Source organism: Fringilla coelebs (assembly GCF_963513975.1).
Source record: "Fringilla coelebs genome assembly, chromosome: 6".
Lineage (NCBI taxonomy): Eukaryota > Metazoa > Chordata > Aves > Passeriformes > Fringillidae > Fringilla > Fringilla coelebs.
In genome coordinates, this window is record NC_140034.1 from 27,010,405 (window position 1) to 27,037,248 (window position 26,844).

General features: G+C 36.8%; 1 protein-coding gene across 1 annotated transcript in view; it reads right to left on the minus strand.

Moving 5' to 3' along the window:
- NUBPL (NUBP iron-sulfur cluster assembly factor, mitochondrial) overlaps positions 1-26,844 on the minus strand; it is a gene marked incomplete at its 5' end in the record, with an annotated part of 78,336 nt that overhangs the window by 43,386 nt on the left and 8,106 nt on the right. Inside the window, 3 exons of the mRNA XM_084207620.1 lie at positions 7,583-7,673; positions 7,764-7,803; positions 19,392-19,482. Of these exons, the coding sequence (XP_084063746.1) occupies positions 7,583-7,673; positions 7,764-7,803; positions 19,392-19,482 (222 nt within the window). The remainder of the gene's footprint in view (positions 1-7,582; positions 7,674-7,763; positions 7,804-19,391; positions 19,483-26,844) is intronic.

Here is a 26,844-nt window from a genome sequence, read left to right on the forward strand (position 1 = left end):
CTCCAGGGCTCATTCCTGCTTGCCTTTCATCTAAAAAATCTGACTAGAAAGATTTACTCTATTTGCATTTTTAAGATGACTTTTGCTACCATCTTTGAATTTTTCTTTGTCAAATTAGAATTTAAATTACTCAGGGCTGACACTGATGGCAAGATTCAACAAAGAAAGAAATAAAATCAGTGTATGGTTCTCCATGTACTACAGAGAATGGCCAGATCTCTTAGTCTGAGTTTCATACAGGTCTGCATCCTAGACAGTAAGCTACTAAAACTAATGCAAAAAAATTGCCAGAAGTCTTGAGCAAAACTTCTTTATGACATCCCTACTCAGTTCTTAGTGCCTGAGAACACATCAATGCGTGCTTCAAACCTCTCCTAGATTAAGGCACTTCCATAAAAACAGGAGATATGATAGGAAAACAAAATATGCATTTCTTCTATTTTTTTCATAGTTCATAGAAAGGATGCTCATTCAAGAAATAAAGCCTATTTGGGTTTGACTTTTCTGTCTCCACCTCAGCACCTCAACAGTCTAAAGAGACAAATGCTACTGAGGAAAGGATGGTCTCAGTCATTATGTTCATTTGACTGCAACACTTAATGGTATGACTCCCTCACTTAGTGATTAAGGCAGTCATATTAGAGAGACACCTACATTCAGTTTAGGTTTTGACTGACTGCTCTAACCAATGATTTCTGTGATAGGCAGAACCATTTTCTTCTCTCTGAGCGTTAATGGAGTTACAGACCGACAGTCAATTAGGCAGTGGAATGCCAATTTTAGAACTAATCCCAGATTCACAGAACAGCTTAGGCTTGAAGGACCTCAGGGACCTCTGCCTGCACAAAGCAGAAACAACTTAGAGCAGGTTACTCAGTTTCTTGCCCAGCTGAGTTCTTAATATCTTCCAGAAAAAGAGCTTCGAGAATCTCTCCTGGCAACCTGCTCTGACATGCAATTGCTTCAGCTGTAAAAAACCAAACCACCAACACCCCCTCACATTTCTTACTATGTATTGCAACACATACATTCATTACATCTTGTGCTATTAGTGAGCATGTCCACAAAGAATCTACTTTCATCTTCTCTGTATGTATCCATTAGGTAGTTCAAGACAGCAGTTCACGTCTCTGTGAACTGTCTCAAAATAAAAGAAACGCAGTTCCTCAGTGTCTCTTTGCACATTATACGCTTAACACCCCAGTATCACCTTGATGGCTCTTTGCTGGAGAATATAAAGGCAAGGCAGCATGTATAATCAAAAGCTAAGCAATTGCATGTGCATCTGCAGAAGAGATTTAAGTTCTGAAGAACACCAGTTATGGTGAATGCCAGTGATACATTTACACTGATCTCATTTACACAGGCATCCTTAACAGATATATGTCATTCATAGGAACAGACAGTGAGAACCAGGAACATAAAATGTACTGTGCTCAAAAGAGAAAAGGTTTATAAATTTTTTTGTAAATACAAAAAAGTATCAAAGAAAAATGTTGATATTTATTTGGAAGTTGTAAATACTAGTCTTTGTATGTCTCTGCATCTCTCACACAAAATGATAACTCGCTACAGTGGTGCACACTACATAAACATAGAACAAAATTTCTGTGGTCCCAAAAATATAAGGCAAAAGACAATACATGGTCACAAACAGAAGCCAAAGGACAACTCCTAGGAAACCATACTAACCAACCAGACAGATGGCTCAACATGTAGTACTTTACTTCAGTGACTATGTTCTCGTTGTTTCCTGCTACAAATCAAATCCACATTGTTCCTCCTAATGTGGAAAGCTTTCCCCTAGTTTTTCCATTGTTCTGTTTACAAGAAATGCATTTATACACACAGACACATAAGGCAGCGCAAAGCTGAAGATTTACAGGCTGAAGAATTTCTAAGACAAGAGTGTTATGCACACACATGCCAAACAAGATTGGACTGGTATCTACAGACACCAAATACAGAACATCCTGCTGCCTAGAACATGCACAGTAGAACAGCCAATGGCAGTTGATAGCTATTTTAGCAGGTATAAATACATTTGCTCTCAATACCTTACCTATTTTTGTCTTCTCAAGGGCAGCATTAACATATAGCTAAATAAACCACACCTAAAGAAATTCTGTCCCCAGACCATACTTGCAACCTATACAATGTAAATGGTGGAAAGGAGGATACCAATAACTACATGCACACTTCTCAGACAGTAGCAACTCCATGTAGGAATTTACTAAGTAAAGTCACTCAAACAAAAATAGTATTGAATATCTATAATCTCCTCTATAGAGATGAGTCATTTCAGACTGATCAGAAACCCAAAACAATATAGCCTCCATAGTATTTGCTGTCCAAAAATTAAATACTACTATTTTCAAGTTACCTTAATCCCAAATCTTTAAACATGAGTCTTTACTGTTCTAGTCACAGAATGCTTGCTTTTACGGCAGCTTTCTCATAGGAGCTCTTGAAATAACCCAAACCTCATAACCCATAGTCTGCTCAATATTTTAAAGATTATTTATCCATTTGCCTGTATCTTCCCTATTCCCTACAACATATGTGTGCAAGCTTTGGCTGCAGTAGAGTTAATTTTCTTCACAGTGACAACATTACATACTCTATAACTGCCTATGTATGGTAACTGAGCATCACAGAATTATGCTACAAAAAAGATCCAAGTACATATAAATACATTCACATACTCCATTATATAATTGCTACCATCACTATCTCTGGCAGGTGCTGGCTTTGAAAGAAAGTAGCACACACAGTTCTCATTGCTAGCCAAATTTTCAAAATTATGTACAGCTTAAATAATCACAAACTGATTTCAAATTTTTTAAAGTATAAGGCTGAATCTTTAGACTACAGTCCTATTAAGTCCTGGCTTAGCTAATAAAATAACATTGATCCTTCTTCTGTTTAATTTATGGTTTTCAACATGAATTTACAGGGGATAAAGCTTGTCCAAGCATCAAAATGCAAGGCTCCACCTCCTTTTGCTGATAATGGCTATGCATTGGAAGTTTTATTTAATTTGCCTTCGGCTAACTTCCCTGTATCCTTCCTTTCTAATTGTATCCATCCCAGTGAAGCTTTGTTTTATTTTAATTTTCTTTCAACACCTACCTTGACTAAAACAGAGGCTAAAGTGGTGCTAAACTAAGCAGCAAGAAAGAGTTTGAGGAATTACAATTTGATGATAATCAGAGCATTTTAGGCACTCATTATAATTAAGCCATTGCAGGAAAAACTTCCATCTTTCTGGGAACATGGCTTCAGCCTTATCAAGTACATCAAAGGAACCTTTAGCATTCACAAATACTTAGCAGCACTGAGGCTCTGCTTTATAGCCATATTATACCAAAGATGCAAAAAATACTCTGGGTACTCTTGAAAACTATGATAAGGAAGAAATACAAGAGTCCTCCCTCTTAAGATCTGACTAGCCTGCAAAAACATAGGTCAAAATATCATGTCAGGGTAAGAAATCCTATTAAGGGTGTTCATCAACCTGAGATACATGCCTTGAAGAAAGAGCAGACTTCTAGGGTAGTTTCAAGGGGACTGTTTACACAAAACAGAATTGCTGTTATCTATAATCCGTGTTGTGTAGGCAACCCTTGCTTCCAGTAGTGATACAACTTTATCTATTGATAGGACAAAGATACAAGGAGAATATTACATAATAAAATACGCACTTGCATTTTATCTGCAGTCCCATGCTTATTTGATATTTTTTAAAAAGAGAAGCAGACTTGTGTGCAGAATATTGATTTTTTTTTTCTTTCTTTGCTGATAGTTCAACTAGGTAACACACATAGAATAAGATAGTAAGTCCAAGATCAGTGCCACTTCCTTTCTCAGAGCCTTTTGGCAGAATAATTGCCATAACACATTCCAAGACATAGAGTGGGTTTGTATCTGCACCCTTCTAATTGCTCCTTTGCCATCAACTGTTAAGATGTCCTAAGACAGTAAAGAGATTGAACTTTGCTAGAAATGCTAGATATCTTGCCATATGGAGTGTATGGGACAATGGTAATGGTATTTGAAATGCCTGCTGAAAAAGCAGTTCAAATCAGAGAGCAAGTTTGGCTTGCCTTGTCTTTTTTTTTTTTTTTAATAATCATTTTATTTCTAAGGTTCTTAGGTACCTACTTGATACTTATTTCAACACCTTTTCAGACACATTGTTGGTCAAGTGCAGGCTTTAGGCAACTCTCAAAAAATATTGTATCTTTACTGTGCTTAGCCTAAAGGTTAATCATAAGTAAGTCCCACAACAAATACAGCAAGATGATGAGTTTTGAGGTAGGTTGTTTAATCTGAACCAAGCACCATCACACTGAGTCAAGATACACAGAGTAAAGGAACAAAGTAAATGGGACCAGACAAAAGAGTGAGTAGGCAGCTTCTCAAGTGAAGTGAAAACTGCAGAGAAAAAGCCCAGTGCCATGGATGACCCTGGAGAGCTATGAAAGCTTCCTTACCTGGACTGTAATTATACCTTCAGAGAAAATAGAAATCTTTTAAAACGTCAACTAAAAAAACCACTCTCTTCTATCTCACTCACCTACAGGCAAGCAAGATTCAAAAGATGTGTAAACAGAGGTGAAAGACTTTTTACATGAAGATAACCGTGACAGGGAAATAAGTGTCAAAACCCAGATAAGTGATAGACCATCCTGAAGTGTAAATGGACCTACAGTACATCTTAGCATGTTAACAAAGAAGTCACTTCTCAGCCACAACAAAATTTTGGGCAATTTCAAGACATATAAACTAGAGATATATTTAACAGAAATAGTTATGCATATGTTTATAAAGATCAAATGTTCCATTACTGTTTGCAATTCACTTTCACTACACATGAAATATAATTTCCTTCTGCATTTCATCTTGCTCTTTCTGTAGCTTAAGATCATCACTTTCCTTCTTTTCTATTGACCAATTATTCTGTTATAGAACCAATATGCTCTATATTTTCATTTATATACTGATTTGATACACATACATCAATATATAGGTAATATAAGTAATACAGCATCCTAAACTGTTTACTTTGTTTGGTATTATAAGGTACATTTCCTCCAAATTCTGCTAAAGGAGAGTAGTATGCATTGCAGAAAACCACCTTGCTCATGAGATATGCATTACCAGAGAAACACCAAGCACTCACCACCCACCACTTCACTATTATTCCTGTTATCTACCAGTCTGACACCATTCAATAAACCTGTATTACAAAGAGTGAGATCACATGCAGTTAAGTATATACAAAAAGCATTATGTACATATTTAACAAATACATTTTTAAAAGTAAGGATTCCATAATTTTTTTTAAGTTCCTAGTGTAAGACAAGCATTGAAACACTCATTACAGGCACTCATTTATGAGTTAACAAGTTCCCATTACAGAATTTGGAAACTAAGCAATTCAAATGCTTTACTGCAGTATCAGAAGCATGATAAACTCTGGGAAACAGATTTGTTCATATGGAAAAAAAGAAAACGCATCCAAAATTATTCACAGAGTGAACGCACAGTCTTGATGCTATCAAACAATTAAAAAACCTCTCCACCATCTAATAGTAAACACAAATAGGAAATATCACCAGTGCTTTTAGGGAAAAAGTCCAGGAACATCAATGTTTTCTATCAGGCTGAATTAACTATTTTAAGAACTTTGTATTTTACCATCTTGTCTGAATGCACAGGAACTTTGTACACTTACATTATACTACAAATCTAGATTAGGGAGCTAATTTAAACAGTTTCTATGCAGCTAATGACATAAGCTACTTCTTAAGAATATGGTTTTAGAAAGTTAAATACCAGCAAAAATATTTTATTCTTGGAAGCAACTTTAGCCTGTTAAACAGGAGGTAATAGCTAAGACCAGCCAGAACAGATAGAGAAAACAAGAATTTTTGAAGTCCCCAAAAGATCACAAAACTACTTCTAATCTAAAATAGACCAACAGTATCTTTAAAAGGATCATCACACGCTGTGGTTCTCTCTTGTTTAGGTGTCCAAAGTTATTAAACTATTGGTCCTACAGTTAACAATTCTTGAGAATGGCTGGTTACTGCAGAAGGGAGATTACAGTTTTTACAAACAAAATAGCACATCTCAGTCTGGAACATGCACTCTTTTCCTTTCTTAAAGCCACTTGGACGTCAGACAGACCTGCTCATTTTCCCTGTGATCTGCGAGCTTCTCTTCAAAGGAAGAGGTGCAAACTTTTCCAGCTCAGATTTAAGACTAACCTGGTAATCATGCAGAAGCAAAATGCATGTGGGCAGGAGAAATTTAGCCATAAAGCCTTCCTCCTTCACAGCTTAGGTTTCACTGCCAGGGAAATCAGTGATGCCCTGAGCATTAATGGACTTGTCTCGTTCCCACAGCATGGCTGGCCAGCATGTAAGTGCGCTGGTTGCTAGGGAGCAGCGAGCTCATTACACAGCATCACCATCACCCTGCACAAGGATGCTGGCACACGCTCCACATCTGGGACACTACGGACTGAGGAACAGCACTGCAGTGCCTGCCAGCCTCCAGTCTCCCAGGGCACAGCATGCCAATACAGCAGGTGCTAACTTTAGTTCTACCTACAAGGTTTTACGTTCTAGTTTCCTGAGCCAGCCAGCACAACACAGCACACAAAGAGGTCAGAATGGTCTCCACAGCTATTGGCATGGATAGCCTTTACTTTTAAAGGTTAATTCTAGACAAAGATGCTCTTCCTGAAATTTTGGCAGAGGTACAGTTTCCATCACCAGAGAAGTAAGTGCCACTATTCTAAAATCTGTGCTAAAGGACACTTCAGTAAAAATGGGAAAAGGCTGGAAAAAATATTCTTTTCAGTCGTTAAAGAAGTACATTATTTGGAAGCATTTAAAGAAGACCAACAGAAACCTTGTGATCTCCAGGCTGTACACAGTAGATACCTACAATGGATGTCATCTGTGAACAACCTGGGTCACTTCAAAGTCTAAACATGCAACCTTAATGCATCTTTTCATCTATTTGTCTCATTAGTGCTCCACAGATCTCTTCAAAATAAAAGAAAAATCTGCCACAGAATAAAAAAAGTCATCCCGCTTCTACATGCCAGAAGATTTATTAACTAACAATCTATCTGCATTACACAGAGATTGTAGCTAACGATTTTCCTGTACCTGTCACTTCAAATGCCGTCCAAGAATTCTTAGTGCTGGTGAATTAAGAAGCACATAAGGGAATACAGCTGCAGATATGCATAGATACCTATACATTCAAATCCTTAGGCAACTTCAAAATGCCTTTTTTTTAACAATTGCATAAAGAAACAAAAAAAGAATGAGATGGAAGGCAAATTGGGGTAATTCACTCATCAAAGGCACAGAACAACAGCTCTGAGGGGAATAGGTAAAAACAAAAGCATCAACTTTCCCACTTACCTGAATTTAAGAAGACCAATACACAAAAATGCTCACCACTAACATGAAATAATATCATAGACACTCATGTATCAGTTAAATGCATTTCAAAATAAGTGATTACTTTGAAGAAGAAATACATAACTAAGCCTTACCTGTCTCAACAATTTTTCAACAGCTGACATTACCATGAGCCCCCTCCACACAACCGGGGCAGTCTCTTCTATCAAGAAACCCATAGACATGCTGAAACAACAAACCAAAAACTTGAGCTTTACAGCACAATACCAAGTACATCTGAAAAGGAGTTTGATTTAAATAAAAACACATGCTCACCATGCGATTCCATAGTTCTTAAGGGGCCTCATTAGATTTTCTAAAACAAAAGCAAACAAGGGGGTTTTTTTTGGAGAGGAGATGGTTTTTGGGTATTTTGGGGTTTTTTTTAAAGAAATAAGCTTACACATTTTTAATCTTTTAAGAACAATTTTCCCTCTCTATTTAAACATTGTTTATTTTTCCCCCTCATCCCTTCATTAAATGTATGGATTTATCTATTCAGCCCAAGAATCTGACTCCACTTTTCCTCAGGTTGTAACATTTTACTAATACTACTCATCTTTTGCCAGAATAGCAATCTATTTGCCCATAAAATAATGTCATTTTGTGCTGCCAAAATCAATCTATTTTTATGAAATCCCTATGCTGGAAGGCATAGGTTCCCTCTCCGGAATCACTAAAAGCTGAGTCATTTATACTGGAACAAAACCAAAGTCATACATAATGGTGAGATTTTAATTCATATTTTTTAATCTATCCTATTCACTAATCTCATGAATCGCAAGAGTACTTCCACTGACATACCAGAGATTTGGGGAATTTGTCGTCTTCTGTTAAACCTGCTACAGAAACCCCAGAGCAGAGATACCAAATAAGCTATCCCTAAACTATACCATTGTCAACAGCTCCAGGTAATTAGTCCCAGATTTCTTCAGGTTGATAGAAATTTGCAGGACTTCTAAAATTTCTGTAGGTACAAAAGGTGCTTATTTGAAAGTTGCAGATGTATTGTCCTTGTCATATGTCTTATTCCTATGCCCTCCAGTGTCAAGAATAAAAAGCAGGGAAGAAATATTGTAATGGTCCTACTAGCAAAGGGGCATGCAAGCAGAAAGCAAACAAAACAATAAAAAAGAAGGCATTCAAAACAAACTCTCACAAAAGCCAAAACTCTTCCTTGCTGTTTCTACCATCTAAATCTACACCTTATCTCAAAATGGCACACACACTCACAGAAAAGAACAAATGGCATTTTATTTGGTCTGGCTGATATCTTGGAAGAGCATGCACAGACAGGGACTAAAACAGGAAGAATACTTTAAACAACGGAAAATATACTAGAATGCAGAATTTGACAGAAATCCTTGATGCACCCGAAGTAGAATACATAAAGAGAGTAAAATAAAAACAATGTGAGTAAAATAAAAACAGTGCATTCAAAGCTGAACTCCAAATTCAGACAAAATAACAACCAAGAGCATACAAATTAAACAGCTAAACTCTACAGATGAAAGCTTTCAAGCAATCAAGTAAGTGAGCATTCAAGCCATGTAATTTTGTAGAAATATGGTGGAGAATAAATTGGATGTTTTGGTTTACAAATCAAAAAGAACAAAACACGAAGACAAACAAATCACTTGTATGACTATTGCATTCAGGAATGAGCTGGGAGCTATTACTGAAAAAGAGATTGACTTGGACTGACACACTGCACCAGTGCATACAGCTCTTCTTGACTTGTGCAGCTCTTCAGTGTTGAGTCAGGACTTACTTTGGTGGCATTATACTGTCTCTACTACATTTCTAGTAATTACAGTATTACTTCTCCCCCTGCAGTAAGACAGTTTAGTTATGAAGAGGCTGATGACACTGGAATATCAGCCTATAGCCTAGGCAATGTTTTGGTGTCCTGATAAACATGATAATAACCACCACAAGTTAAAATACTGTTAGAAGTATTGAGAGAAATTACTACATATTTACCTAAGAGAGTGGTTAAAAAAAGAAGAAATAGGAAAAATGTATTTGCAACAGTATATACCACTGCAGACTCAAGGTTTCCTTCATTTTTTATAATGAAACAGGGACAATTTTAAGACAAAACAAAACAAAAAGGGGAGGCCAAGCTCTGACTATCCATCATGAGGCTCAGGAACTGGATAGTAAGATGAATAGAAAAGATGCATCATTCTGGGAAGTTCACCAAAATACTAAGCCACTTCTCAGTTCAGTCCAACTGCTCTACACTATGTGAGTCAAACATACAGAGACATCTCAACATCCACTACTTGCATGGACAATTTCTTCTGCACAGAGACCAGGTACACAGGCTGAGCTCACACACCTCCCAACATCTCCCTCTCCTCACAAAACAGGAGAGTTGCTGTGAGTAGATACACACTGACCTACAGAGCAGCAAAAGGGGCCTCTGGTTTTAAAAACACATGCATGGTTTATTTCTCAACAGCAGAGTTTCCTTTTATTAAAACTGCATCTTATTTTCTTTGGTTAACAACAAGGATTATAAAATGCTCTGAGCAGCAAGATTTAATCAAATTTATACAATGCAGAGGAACAATTCACAACTTGCTGTATATTCTGGCTATAATGTTCTGCATATTTTCAAAGTAATACAAAATACTGCAAAGCTCCCCACTGTTTGCCTACTGCTAAAAATCATTCTTAAGACTAATCTCAAATCTAAAGTGCTTCAGTGGGCATTGGTAATCACCCTTGTCTCATCAAAAGCAACAGGCCTTCCTTTCCTTTCACTGTGGGTCTCATGAAGATTTCCTAAAACATAACATGTAAAGAAAATTTAGCTTAATGAGATCTCAGTAACATCTCTAATTCCCATAGCTTTTGGAGTACGCTTTTCTGTTATCAGAAGCCTACCATACAGCTCCAAAAATTTAACACACAACAAAACAGGTTTCTTAAAATCACAAAGCACAGCAATACCATACCACCAATGCCAAGAGATAAATAAAACCACCTAGCTTGCAATTTTCCAGTAGGCTTGACGGCCCTAAGTAAAAGACTGCGCTGTTTTCTCTGAATATACAAAATCAGATCAGTAAGATCAAAGTAGCACCAATGACCTGCCAGTAAATGCCTTTTCTGATAGAATACAAGTAGGGCACTAGAAAAGGCAGATGTGCAAATTCATGAAAGCATTATAGCAGATTGCTGATTAAGAGTTCTGGGACTGGTCTGAAGATTGAATTGTTACTCACATGGGGAAGAGTAACACTGACGTAATGAAGATGGATGTTCATTACATCAATGAAGACGCATTTTGTAATTGTTTTTTACTAAGCTTTCTCTCCCCAAACAAATCCAGCCTTGGAAACAGATTACCCTAACAAGATAACTGAGTTACTGCACGTTTTCTCTAAGAAGACTGACATAGCTGTTCAATGATGGCCAGGGTCACAGGGTCAGTAGAGCACAGAAGGTGTGTCCAGAACTACATTACATATATATAACTATATATCTGTATGTATATGTTTTTGGCTGGAGTTCAGTTACATTTCTTCACAGTAGCTTGCATGGTGATATGTTTTGGACTTGTGATGAAAACAGTGCCAAAAACTGTTCTGCTTCTCATGCCACCCCACCAGCAAGCAGGCCGGGAGTACACAAGAAGCTGGGAGGGGACACAGCCAGAACATATGACCACAACTGACCAAAGGGAGATCCCACACCACATGGCCTCATGCTTAGCATATAAGCTGGGAAGACAAAAAAGAAATGGGAGTACATTCAATATTATGGTGTCTGTCTTCCCAAATAACAGCTACATGTGATGGAGCCCAGGGTTAAGCAACAAAGAGCCATTCCAACTCTTGGCTTAGTTTTTGGAAGTGGTCTGTTGAGCAATACATTAGCACAAGCAAAAGCTTATGCTCAGTCTTACCTCACCAGGTAAGTAAAGAATGTTATTGCACAAGATTGTGATGTTGTGCTACACCTCCTTAGAAGGCATTATATTGCTTACAAAAAACAAAGGCAGCTTATAATGATTAAATATCAATGCAGTGGATCATGCAATACCCTAGCAAATGTATTTTGAGCTCACCGGCTCAGCAAGCACAAATGCAGAAAAGTTGCTCTGAGTTTTCAAGAATCTGAACTAAGGAGAAAATTGGGGTTTCTGGGAACAGGCAAACGGATGGAAGGAAGACATTGGGCAGGAAGAGTAAAAAAACAGTTGGGCTTTACTTGTGTAAACATAGATGTCTCCTGCCACTCTGGATGCCTTAGGGAGTGGGATTTGCACATGGCTAGCAGATTTGGCAGAGGGCATAGGGAGGGACATACCTTCTGAAGGGGCACCTAGAAGCCTGACACCATACTCCAGGCATGTTTAAAGTAGTACTGGTTTCCTAAGCAAAGGCAAGTGAATTTCACCCACAGAATGGTAAAGAGGAAAGAAATGCCACAGAGGGGAGAGGAATGAATAACAAAAGGGCCCCACGGTACCTTGAAATAAAACAATGACACCAATCCATGAAAGAGGGTAAAGGATGCTGTCACCAAAAGGTTAGTAAAAGTCATAAATTTTAAATCCTTGCTTTAACTGTAATCATTGTTTTAACTGCTTATGCCAGAAGCCTAGAATATTCTATGGCAACTGACAGACTAATTGAGACTTCAGGCTTGATTTCACACTGTGTTGCAAGTTTATTTGCAGGATTGCCCCAGAAATACTACAATTTGTATTTTAAGCTTGAAGAGCTCCACACAAGGAAGGCTGTGATTGCCCATTACATCGTGCACTAATAGTGTTATCTAACCACAGAGACATCCCAAATACTTAACCAAAGCAAACTAGTAATGAGACTTAAAGAGCATAATTCCATGCTCACCATTCAATTTGATGAAATATGTGCATAATGAAATGCAACTTTTCCCAAGAGATTTGATTCTCATATTTAGAGGGTCTACCAGTCCCATTACCTGAGAAGTTATTACACTTTTTTTCCTCTTGACAGACTGCAGAGGAAACAAAGCTCTGTAAAAGCTTTTTCATTAACAGAACAGTTTTGCAGATATGACTTCAGCAGTACTACCTAAAAGCAAAAAAACTAATTGCTTGCTGGAAGACTGTACTTCAAAAGCAAATCCGGCAGAAGTAAAGAGCACAGTGATTTAGAAACATCTTTGTTACATTTTAAAGCAGCACTGACTTGTTAGGTTTAAAACACAGGGCTAGTTTTAAGCATCATGCCATTACCTTCCATAAAAAATGTTTTCCTTACGATTGCTAAAATAACCCACATTTTGAAATGCCCTTAGATCCCCAAGGAGAAAAAAATTTTATTTATAGTGGATCAAAAGATTTATTAGACTAATTTAGGCAGGTTCTTTCAGTTCATTATATCCACAAGGAATGAAACAGACTAACCCAACATTCAGTTTAACAGGACAGACATCTGTCCTGACACACAGAAACCTCTGGGAAAGCTCCTGTCATTTGAAGCAATGACTTGCTGTTGTGACAGGGGGACTGCCCTGGTCAGTCACATAACAGGGTGCCAGACAGCAGAGCAGAACAAGGAGCAGCAGGAACCCCAGGGGCAGAGATGCATCAGCTTTAATTTAAGACCCAACTTCAAAAAAACATTCCAGCTAACTAGGGATTTCATTGCTTTCAAAGCAAAACTACAGAAGTCAATGCAATTGTGTCAATTCAGCCTTTTAAAGTTCAATACTGTAAAATACTGCAATCAAGACACCCCCCCCCCCAAAAAAAAAAAAAAAAAGGGAAATTTAGGTGAAAAAACATGGGAGGGAAAAAAAAGCTGTCAAAGGATTACATGTAATTATGCTAATTGTGGCCAAGATGGAGTTATTCTTTTCCTTAGTAGCTGGTATGGGGCTGTGTTTTGGATTTCTGATAAAAACAGTGTCAATAACAGAGGTGTTTTTGTATTGCTAAGCAGTGCTTACACAGTCCATGTCTTTGCTGCTTGTCACCCCAACCCACCAGCAAAGCAGGCTGGGGGTGCACAAGGAACTGGGAGGGGATACAATCAGAAGAGCTGATCTCAAGTTAAAAAAGGGATGTCCCACACCATATGGTATCACAATCAATATATAAATCATTATGACCATCAACTAAAGCAAAGGGAAAGAGATGCTAGCTTTTAAACTCTTATTGTCACTTTTGGCCTCTGGGCTCTACAGGGAAACAATCAAACCACTTCTTTTTCCTGTTTTTGATCTATTCTGTTTCATTTCTCTATTATGAAAAGCCACTACATTCTCTGCAGAGAAGGAAAGAGAGACTACAGCAAGAAGCCCATGGAGGAAAAAAAAAGCACAGAAGCAAAACTGCAAGGTAAAAACAGTGAGAAAATTCAGAATTAGTTGCACTCCTTCCATTTTTCTTCTAGCAGAGAAATGGAAACATTTATTCCTCTGAAATAAGCAAAAAGGTAAATATGTTCAGTCTACAAAAGCATGATTTATTTCTTTTGTTTACAAATGTATAATGAAAAGAGTATCTATGATGTTCCTACAACAAAGCCATTTTGCAATTTAATTCCAGTTTTTATACCAGTTGAACTAAAAAAACATTTGTATCTCTAAGAGTAAACTTTATAATATAGTAAGTATCTGCTAGCCACACTTCAAATCAAATAATCTGGAATTACTGCACCACAGGATTAACAAAATAAAGAGTAATACAAATCTGCCTTCAAGTACTTCAAATGTATTATTTCAGGTTACAGTGTTTCAGTAATTTATACTGGAATGGCATTTGGTAAAATTTGATTTGCCATTTATCCAAAAAGACTGGTCTCAGTAAGAAGCTTTAATTACTACACTACATTTCTCATCTTATACTCTTTGTAATTGTATGAATTTATTTATAATTAAGAATAAAATTTTAATAAATTAATTCCCTAGAGGTTTTTTTCCTTTTAAACAGCAGCTAACAACTGTATGCCTATAAATAATTACTTGCAGAATTGTGTATCTGCCATCTCCTTTCCCTTCCAAGGTCTTTGATTTTCTCCACAAGTCAACTCAACAATAGCTGGACTAATCCACCTTGCAGTTTATTGTTACAGGTTTGAGGGCAACAGTCAAGGTCCAGAATAGAATATTAAACATTCAAGTAGTCTTCTCATTTACAACTACTTGATCACATTTGAAAAGGCCTCCAAAATACAACCCACAATTAATTACAATACTCTCATTAATTATTTTGTCACATGTAAGACACATGGGACTGCTGTACTCCCACCATCCAGATAAACTGGGGTAAGACATCACCAAAAGTTAAACACAGGGTTTCAGTTCAGGCTACTTTCAAAACAGAATCAATGAAACATATTAGACTATAGACAATCTAAAAATCACCTCCTCACCAATCAAGATCTGGTATTGGCCTCAAATATTTTTTTTTTTTAAGAATCAAATGTAGGGGTTTTAAAAAATTTATCACGATGCAGTTCCACTGATAAAGCATGATAAATACAACTTCGAGACTTCAAGCCTTACCTTTAAAGTTAAATCCTTAGCAAACATCACGAAATTTCTTCAATCATTATGCTACATAATATTTTGTCTATTTCACTAGTCCACTCCAAATTTTCTTTTTATGAGTCTCAAATGAATGTGCCACAATCCCTTAATACTATTCCAGCAGAGATCTTTAAACAGTCACAACTATTTTAAATTTTCACATTCTGAGAGTCTGCTATCACAGTCTTAAGATATGCAAATGTAACCCAGTGAAAAAATTCAGGTGTCGATTTCTATAGTTCCTGCAATTTTATTAGATTCAATGGGGCAGCCACAAACACTGTTAGCTTTCTCTAAGAAATTACATTTTATCCTAAATTGTGAAAACAGATGTCTACTACTGATCTTCTGAATATACTATTTTATTAAGAAATGAAAGACACTGAAGCTATGATAAAATGGCAATAAAGTTTTGAAATACTAAGAGCAGAGTCACCTGTCAAAGATTTACGCACCAAAACCTTCGTAATAAAACTAAATAAAGAAACTTTATCTATCTAGAAAAATGGCAAATGTTTCTGGCAATATAATAGTTTTTAGTCTCTGACATCTAGTTTAAATAGCAGATTTAAAAGGAAAAAAATGAAATCATGCAATTCAGTAAGCCAGAAAACTGCTTTTAACTAAATTACTTAGGGAAAGAATAAAAGTAATACTTTTGTAACTTATACTATTAGCATTGCCCTGCATATATATTGTAGCTGATGGTAATATTAATTCCATAGTTAGATAATCCTCCATTAGCTAATTAAATTCAGTGGTGAACTTATTAACCAACATTTCCCTGACCATTTAAAGTACTTTGAATGACAGCTTATTAAATGTTAGCAGACTTTGCAATGTACTACAGTTTGCAAAATTAAATTAATGCAGCATCTTCCATTTATACAGACTCCTCACTAAGAACTCCCAATTCATTTTGAATGCTTAAATTATGGCATGACCATAATAATTTCTATTCAGAAGTAATAACTCCTGCATGGACTTATTTTGTGTGGTACTGGGCATCCATAATCCCTTTTCATATGAGAAAGGAAACAGAAATCAAAGATTGCAGAAGCACTCAGAACCTCCCAGGATTACTCTACAGATTCATTTTCAAATCCATGCCTCACCCTGAAGGAAGCAGTAAGACTTTAAACTTTTTTTTGATTGCTATGTTATGAAAAATGTCTTTAACTAACTTATTGTTATGTAGACATAGTTTATGCATTTCTATAACAAAGAAATGCCTGGGCTCTCTCAGTTGCTACGCAGTATTTCTTCAGAGTTTGTTTTACTCTTGAAAATATAGTAAGAAACCAGATGATAACAGTAAACCTCATTATAGCAAAACACAACAGTCATACATGTTTTTATATCAATATATTTATATACACCTCTATATGTACCATATATATATATACACACACACCTATGATTGATCATTTCTTTGCAAGCTTATTCCATCTGTCACTCATTAGAGGAATCCTTGATTAAACTTTTAATTAAAGTTTCCTCTGTCATTCCTACTTCGCAATTAAACCATCTTCTCTTGCTGTTACTTATCAGTTTCATCAACTCAATAGTTAAAAATACACAGAGTAGTGAACAGAATCCCTGAAATACAAATTCTGTCTTGTTATTCATACCAAATTGCTGTCTTTCTCAGCAGACTTGTGTCATCTGTCAAGCTTTTGAAATATACAATTCATTTTTCTGTCTGTTAAAAAAAAAGGTATGTTCTTTAAATCCTGATATTTACTTGTGCATTCCACATAGAACTAGAAAGAATATATTTCAGTGATCAAAATGTTAGTGTTTACAAGACAACAGCAGAAGTTTCAGTTCAGGGAAATCTTCCAATTTTTTTCTATTACATTGAATTCTGCACTTCTAACAATGCTTGAATCATGTTAAGACAAGGCTTACAGTGAATTCTATTCAGCTGTTTACCAGAAATATCTGAATACAGTCTTAAGTTCTAGCAATCCTATCAAGTTGATTTGTACAACCATAAGAAATAGACTGGGCAATTTCTTTTTAATTTGTGGGTCAAGACATGGATTTAAATTAGGTATGGATTGATAAAATACATAGCAAAATGACCAAGGAATTCTAAATTACCTAATCCATTTTTCAGACAGCAAGGAAAAATTTGGGAGAAAAAAGTCAGCATCACATAAAAATGAAAAGAGATTTGAACACCACAACATAGTCCCTTTTGTGTTCATATTGCACAATGCACTTCAAACACAAAATTCATAGCAAAAAAATCTGTTATGGGAAAACACAGCCTGTATGACATACATCCTCAATGGAGTTCAAAGTACCACTGAATGCAAGAATACTTCCATTTGTATTGGGAATTCAAATACTACTGATGATACATGAAAAGGCTCAGTTATTTATTTATTTATCACTCAGCAGCCTTTTGACTTCAAAAGATATAACAAAAATCCAACAAATAAAACGAAGTACTCTCCTACTCTCTTAGGAATTTATCTAAATAAAACCTGCATTCGTAAGCTTAAATGTAGAAAGTATTCAATTTGATAGCTATCTGTACAAGCACATGCAGTGCATCAGTACATGGAAATACATTACTTTTTCTTTATCCAGTGTATATGGCATAATCATAAGGAGACAGAATTTTACTTATATCAGAAATCCTAAGTTGGCCACATTAAATCTTCAGAGGCTGATACTGCAAGCTTAATAACAAACCTTTAAAGATACAGGCACTGTTTCACTCTGCATGCTTTATACCATGTGAGAACACATAGATCAACAACCATAATACCCATATACACACACACAAATTAAGATGAGTTACAAATGAACATTCTACAACAACACTAGAGTAGATATAGAAGGATGGAACACATCTCCTGTGAGGAAAGACTGAGAGCATCATGGATATTCAGCCTAGATAAAGGAAACCTCCAGGGAGACCCCACTGAAGCCTTTTAGTACTTAGAGGGGACTTGTAAGAAAGATGGGGACAAACATTTTAACAGGGCCTGTCGCAATAGGACAAGAAGTAGTGGTTTTAAATTAGAAGAGGGTAGGTTCACACTAAATATAAGGAAGAAATTTTTTTACAATGAAGCTAGTGAAATGCTGAAACAGATTGCGAAGGGTGGTAGTAGATATTAAACACTCAAGATCAGGACATCTGAGTAATCTTATCTAGTTGAAGATGCCCCTGATCATTGCAGGAGGGTTGGACTAGATGACCTTCAAAGGCTCCTTTCAACCCAAACCTTTCTATGATAAAAAAAGAGAGATCATGGCATGAAAAGAAGCAGAAGGAATATTTAACTTTCCCATTACCCAGCGATTGCTGCCCACAAACATTGCAGTTGATTACTGCACTGAAGCCCTTCCATACCCTGTTTGAACTGGTAGATGTCCCTGATCCCTCCCTAACAACACACATGGCCAGTCTGTACTTTCTTCAGAAGGATCCAATGCATCAACCAGCTGCTACAGTGCGTGATTAGTTTTGTATGTGGTTACATGTTTTTATTTTTTTTGGTTACATGCCCTCTCTCACAGGATAATCAAAAGAAGGTATTACAAAAACTGCATCACCCCAGTGTCCTTACCACCCTAAAAAACCACACTGCCTTACACTCAAACATCATATGAACAGGGTATCAAGATAAAGCCATTCTTCACTTTCATCCTTGGTTGGCCTGGGTGAAAGTTAAACTTCTGAAAGGTAAAGAGACTTGATGGGATCTTTCTGCTTTGGGTCACCTTATTTTTTTGAAGACTGCACTACCTGAATTTATGTTTCCCCAGAATTCTTCCCAGCAAAAGGAAAATTAGGAGTTTTATCTACTGTCTTCACCTTCTGGCAGGGAAGTGACCAGCACTGTGTTCCTAAATGCACAACTTCAAATATAAATGAGTGAAGTGTCATGGCACATTTGGCTTGAGAGAAATCAACAGAATCATTTTAATGACATTTCAAACAAGCTACAGTAATGATCCTTCTCTTACTGTTTTTTTTTTTAGTGTCTCTTTCCCTAGATTAGTGGGTTTTGTTCTTTAACTGAAAGTTATCTATTGTAGGATATTATATAACAATTTTAAAACTACTGATAAATAACCTTCCCTTCCCTAGAGTCTCTAGTAAAAATCCATGAGACTGAATGGACCAATATTAACAAAAAATAGGACTCTGAATATGCTCCTAGTTGTACATGGCAGCTTTCAAAGTAACCTCAATAACAGAAACAAATAAATAAATACATAGATACACTCAGTCTTCATCTTCTGTTGGCATCCCTTCTGTGCACACCAAGGAGGCACCCATGAGTGGACCATGCTCATCCCTATACAGAAAGGACAGCAAGAAAAAACCCTTCCACTTACTTGGTGTTAACTCTGGGTTTCCTTTTAAGTTCATCATCTTTGGAATTGAAGGTCCATATATGTCTGCATCAAGCAAACCAACTTCTTTCGCCTGTGAAAGTAAAAGTGAAAAAGAAGTGAAAGGAAGTCATTGTCAAAATGTCCTCAACAAAATTCAATACTGCTTAAAGAAATAAAAATAAGACCTTAATTTGAGACATAAGTTATCACTGTTTCATTCCTCTCTAAATAGCAATTGAAGAATGAAACATAACAATGACTACAAGTTGGGTCAGTTGCCTTGACAAGAGCTAGATTCTCCACACAGAGAATACTTACTTGTACAGTTTCTTACTTAAATTGTAGACCACAGACTATATATTAAGCATTATAACCAACATTCTCTCTATTCCATGCACTTTTATACAAAACTAACACCTTAACATTTTAAACAAGGTATTAAATTGCATTGTTACAAAAAATTTTTAAAATTAAAAACCAAAAAAAAACCCGAACAAAACACTCACAAACAAAAAACTCAAAAAAAGAAAAAACTGGAGGTTTGTAAATACATGCATATGAATGCAATTAAAATCATACTAGTGATTAGAAAGAATGTGAAAACTGTAAAAAACATATTTTTATCTTCCATTTAAGTGGCCAGAGTACACATTTGCAGACATCTTGAAGAGACTGAATGCAAGTCTCTGAAGCTAGTTAAGCAGGCATAACATTTTAATCAAATACATTTACACAAAATGTAAATGTATGCTAAAAATGGGCTTATTCAACTACATATGGTACATTAGGCAATAAACTTTAAATAAAAATTATTTCAGCTATGTAGTCTAGACTTACAAAACTCTTTTCCTGTATTTTTTTTAAAAGATACACATACATATTTTGTGGAAAATAAACTATTTTTCTACAGATGGCAAGACATAGCACCAATTACTAAGTTCTGCAAATTAAGTAGTAAAGAGCACGCCCTTTAAAGTGCTGAATGTCAAGTTTCTCTAATATAGAAAGCTAACTGTATTCAACATTTTGCAAAATTGCAAACAAGTGTGTTTAAGAGCTTGTTTGAAAGGTTAAAGCAGCAAGAGGAGCTTTTCCAACAGTCAAATCAGACTTCCACTGTCAGTGTTTCCAAGTGTGTACTTCATTTTTCGGATGATGCTTTCCTAATTTGGTATCTTATATTAAGTCATTTTGCTATCACAATTTTGATGGGAAAGATAAAAAGATAAGAAAAAGCATTATCATACTTGACCTACTATGTACTTGACAAAAATAAGGTTTTACTGCAAAAATCAACCAAATTTTGATTCAGTTATTCAATATACTTTTTATTAGCAAAACAGAGCAAGGCATATATAATTATACAGATTACTTAACGAAGATGTTTTAAACACTTTCTTTATGATGTCTTGTGAAAACTATTAGACAAAAGTTCAGGAGTTACTGTAACAAATTCTTCTTCTTGCCTTGTTGAAAGCTGCAATTTCAAAAACATTTAAAAGACCCATATTTATGTTAGACTCTGAAGACACAGAAAACAAACTACTAAAGCTTCTTTGTTCTTGTACAAAATGCGTATTTTAACAGATTAGAAAGATTCATGACTCAGTCCCTGTGTCAGCAGCTAATCAAACCCATCAAAACATCATCTGCAGTCTGTTCCACCTAATTCCTTCCCAAATGAAAGCAAGTAATTACTAAAAAACCCACACAGTGTGTTAAACCTGATTACATACTTCCCCTGAATTTCTTGAGGATTTTCCCCCTCATGCAAGGACTCTGACTATTGATTGACTACAATGATCTCACAACTCACCAGAGTTTCACTTTCAGACTAAAGGGACTTAAAGATTTAAGATGACCTAAATTAATTAGAATGACTTTATGACCTTCTGGACACATAATCAGGTATTCACCATTACAGGCCACTCATTCCTAGGAGTCAGCAGCACTGCCTTTTCTGTATCTATATTATACAAGCTAAGTGTACAAAATTTCCTGAATGAAAGAATAAATAGATCTACACTGGAGAGGATCATCCTATAGGACTTTACAAATACAGCTACTACTTTAAATTACCAAGCTAATATAATAAACCTGACCATTTCTTTAAAAAACTTACACACTTCTTCAAAAGTAAGAAAACTGCCTGTTTCTGACATGCCCTGCTTTTCATGGATATGGATATGGTTCAATAAAATTGTTGTCTTCAAACAGAAGACAAGACAGAATCTCAAGTTTCTACGATTTATGTTAACAAAAGCACAACTATTCCTGTAAGCCTGGTGCTTTCTACAGGATTATAGGAAAAAAGTCTTTGAGAAATCTTTAAATCACTGACAAAACCTCACTTAAGATAGCCTAAGGCAGGTTTTTTTTCCTTACCAAGCAATTCAACATGTTAGGTAAGTAGAGTTCACGATGCCTAGCAGCAGCAGCAGTTTACACAGAAAGCACTGGCCCGATAAGCCATGGTTTTCTTTCTCCCAAATATCCCTGCTTTTGCTGTATGTAAACATCCCCAGAATGCCAATAACCCTTTACTCAAGGTTTAATTATCTCAGAAAAGTATTATGGCAGCTACCAAGGGATTTTTTAAGACATGCACAGTACAGTCCAGATCATTTCTTCCAGCATTTAAAACGTTTTAAATCCCCAAGAGAAGAAATAATATGCACACACCTGGATGCTACCACATGAAACTGTTAATCAGAATTACCAGATACTTCTCATGCTGTGTGAAATATAATCCAGCTGCATGAGTTACAATAATTTAAAAATTAAATTACATTTTAATAAATTGGTTTTTTCCCCCATACAACCTAACCTTGTATAAAACAGCACATCTTTCAAAGCATTGTATTAAAACAAATCCTAAGAAAACAACATAACATCACACAAGGTAAAGAAAACCATCTGGGCAGAAGGAATACATTATGGAGAATCAAAAGCACAACCAAAAAGGCAATTTAGGAAAAAAAGGAGGAGGGAAAAAAGCGCTAATATTCTTCTTATGTCCTCTGACATTATTTTGAGATACATATAGTTTTCATACCAATGGTGCATCTTTTTATTCTTAAACAATACTCATTGCACAGATAGAAATGCAATACTTGAAGCACATCCAAGCACCTAGAAGTCTTCCTGCTCCTAAATGTTTTTCAGAGCGCAGCACACACCACTGCTATAGCCTCCCTTGGCACTCTGGCAGGAAAAGGACTCAGAAAGCACAACTCCACCACTTCCTCATGGCTGTATTTTCTCCTTATAAACATTCTCTCCTGCGCTATTAAACAAACAGCATTCCGTCTCTCCAGATGGCATAGCAATAACCAAGTTCAAAACAGCTGTTCTCAAGTTAACATTTGTCCTTTTCCTTTCACCTGCCCAACTGTGAAAGAAAGTTTGAATCAATCTTCAAGTTCAGTACACTTGGAAAATATTTTCTAAAGACCTTAGTTTTGGTTGCCTTACTGCAAGTTCTGCAGTTTAAGCACTAAAGATGCAAGTGACAATGTAACCATACCCATATGATTTAATCATGGTCACTGGAAGCTACTTGGAAAAAATATACAAACACATGCAGTATCATTGACTTCTTCATGCAGCATAAGATCCTTATCAAAATGCCATCAGGCAGAGACCATGAAATCAGAAATAAATATATTGTCAGCACATGAAAATACAGAAGTACTCCTATGTCAGCAAAAGCTCTACTTAAAAATTCACAAACATTTACCCTCCTATCAACACTTTTAAGGTTCCCCTACTGTAGGTAAACAGTCTCTAGTACAGGCTAACAACTGATAGGATTTCCTATTTTTGCAGTACTGGTACTATCACAGTCTCATCTGATCACTGGTGACCTCAAGAACATAAAAAACATTTACAGAATAAAGAACTATAACTACTCTTCATCTTCTACTTTTATATCATTGACTAAGTAATTCTTTCTACTTCACTACCATTAATCTTCTCAGCAAAATTTTAATCTGCCCATTAGACCTTTCTAAAGATTTCTGACAAACATTCTTCATGAGGTACTATAAGTTACATAATCACTGCAGCTCTTAACCCATTAAAAATACAGTGAAGTTTTCATTCTAATTTAGAAACTTCTCTCACCTACGTGAAGAATCAAAAACTAGTTTTCACAGTTACCAGGTACAGATTCTATATTTACAAGAAAACCAAATGCTACATCAATATTTTGATATTCTTGAAGATATCCCTGAGAGATGAGAATTCTACAGCTTTATTTTGTGCAGTGTACAAATTACAGGCACAGATAACCTCACTAAACAGATCCTTCCCTTTACCTTCTCCAGCAAGATTCTCTACGTAATTTAATTTCAGCTTAGTCCTTGAACCTGGCCACTGCCTTGTGAGTAATTGAGATTTGGAAGAAAGCAGTATTCTAAATTAATGATTTTCAAGCTCTAAACTTAGCTGTAATTCTTTTGGGGGAAAGAACTGAAATGAAGCTGTTGAAGGCCAAAGTCCTGGCAGACAGAGGTCATGTAAAAAACTAATAAATTTTGCCTCCTTTTCCTTATGAAGATTAGAAAGTATTGAATTGCTATTTTGCTTGTTCTCTTAGGCAAATGTTACTGTACAAAATCCTTGTTCAGGTGGCATAAATTAATGCTAATGAAAAAATAATCCATATCTTTCCTCCTCTTGGCTCTTTGAGGAGATCTTTAAGAACTGTTGTGTCCCTCCCTACACTTTCTATATGTAGGTTCCCTTTTCTGTTTTTCAGGGAATATTGAAATCAATTAGATTTTTCAGCAACAAATTTTGAACCAAATGCAACCAGTTCCATTCACATATCACAAAGGACCCCTCCACACAATTCTGTGTGCAGCGGACAATCCAGTGATATCACTTTTTTCCAAGTTGCCAAATGTTTTATTGAGGAACAGACCTAATTAAAGACTAATAAAAAGAACAGTTCACAAAGAGCTTCTATAAATAGCTGTTAATCAACACAGCCAGTGTTACTGCTAAACATCCAAAGACTCTTTGACAGCATTAATTTCATTTTTGCTCATATTTTCTGAGACTTTTTCCCATACTTGGCAGGGTATATGTATCCCCACCGGATACTAGTAGATCATCTTTTACTTTGAAGTCAACTCTGCCAACCACCAGTGTTCCCTGGTGTCTAGCCTGGGAGGGATAAAGGCACAGGTTAATGAGCTGTTATTGTTCTATACAGTGATGAATTTCCTACACTAGAAGTGCTGCAGTCCATTCCAGAGACAGAAATTCCAGCTTTGCTAAGTGAAGATGCCAGTAACTTTAAAGCTGGTTCTCTTAATCCACCACCAGGACTCTCAATTTACCCTTTTAATGTCATTATAGACTTAGAGCTAATCCCAAAGTGCAAGCAGCAACACATAGGACAAAAGAGAACTTCAAAATCAGGATAGGCTATGGATTCCTCATTTGACATACTGACACAATGAATAGCCATCTTTTAATCCTTAATTCTCTAACTCTTTCAGCTGCAAGCTATTTAAGTGCCTAGCTGTAAATTGGATTAAAGCCAAAAACGTACCACTGTAGTTTCTTCACTCTATCCTAGAAATGCAAACTTGCTTTAAACACTCAGTCTGTACTGGTTTAAAAGCATTTTTCCTTTATATGAAGTGTTTTCAATTTTCTGCCAAACACAGGATTCTCCAGCACTTCTTTTCCACAACAGGCTGCACTAGCTCCTACTCAATGTTCTTAACAATTGTATACCAGTAATTCAACCTTGTTTGGCCTTTCTGCACATTATCCATCCTGCTGAAGAAAAAAAAATCAATATAGAATCATTTGGAAAATAAAATTACCAAAACAGAACCCCCAGCATTACCACATCTCTGTAAGATGCCTCTCCACTTTCACAGCATGTCAAATAATTATAAAAAAGGGTCCGCCTTTCACACCAGTCTCTCTGGTATCTTTCAGTTACTTGAAGACTAAGGATAGTTAAAAACTTCAGGTAGTTAACTTCAAAACAGACCAAAAAAAAGGAAATTTTCTTCAAATTAAGCATATAGTTATCTGATTTAAGTAATATATTTTAGAAGGTCTATTTTAAATATATTTTTAATTTTATTCATTTTTATTTGAAAAACAGCAAAATGTTTAAAGCTTTATTATCTCATTTTTTTTCAATTGATCTAGTAGCTATGTTATTGCAAATAAAGCAAATCAATTCTAACTGGCATCTCCAGCTTTACTGAAACTTTTCAGCATTAAGAAACAAGCATGAAGGCCTTAGCTACAGTGATTAAATTCTTCTGATTCTCTACGCAACAGAGTTAAAGGTGCCTAGAAATCAAACCCAAACAATTAGAAAAGCTGCACAGGAAGAGGACAAAACAAGTCAAAACTTGTCTTCATGCTACGCTTACTCAGTGAAGGATCCCGTTATTGTCTAAATTCTTCTAGATTTGTTTTCTCACATGGAATTTCTTCCTTACCAGCAAGAAATGTATATGCATGGTAAAGCTATTTATGAATGCAGCAGATATTAGCCTGGGGAGAAATGGTTTAATTACACAAGCCAAATGTTAAAAAAAAATTTTAAAAAAATTTAAAAAATAAGTAACCTGGGTGGTTTTTGAGTAGTTTCAAAATGTGTGGGTTGTGATTAAATACACGGTTAGAAGAAATTAAAATTAATTGTATTACCACAGTAGTGAGTTGACACGATGAGCCGGGTCCTACCTACACCATCACTAGGCTGTACCTTACTATATAGGCATGAGAATTAAACCTCTTCCCCGCCTGCGCTGACACCGGTCAGACACCCAGGCGGGATTTCTCCCTCCGCAGCAGAGCGGAGCAGTGCGCGGCGGGCACGGCGGCGGCGGGGACCAGGCTGCAGCGAGCGGGGTCACGGCGGCGGGCGAGCGGGGGGCACGGCGGCGGGCCCAGGCTGCAGCGGCGGGGCACGGCGGCGGGGGAGCGGGGGGCACGGCGGCGGGGGAGCGGGGGGCACGGCGGCGGGGGAGCGGGGGGCACGGCGGTGGACACGGCGCGCCCCGCCCGCCCCGCCCCGCCGCGCCCGCGGCCCGCGCGCCCCCTGCCGGCCCGCCGCCGCCATCCCCGCGCTGCGCAGCGAACCGGGGGGGCTTGGCTGGGCGAAACGGGGAAATCCGCTCCCCCGCAGAAAAATCACCCTTCGCGCATTTCACGTTTTGGTCCCGGTCTGCGCCACCACCCAGTAACCGCCCGGAGCTGCGCCAGAGTACGGAAAACTGCTGCCTTTCACCATGTGCCCCCAGTACTGCAGGCAGAAGCCACTCGCTTATGAGTACATGCTAACTTGGTCCATATGGTTTTGCTTCCTCCTCTGTCCTTCGCAACACAAAAAAACATTTCATCCTATAGTGAGAATGTAAATCTTCCCGAAGGAAAAGGCGAGCCAAAGGAAATCTGACTGGGGAGCTTG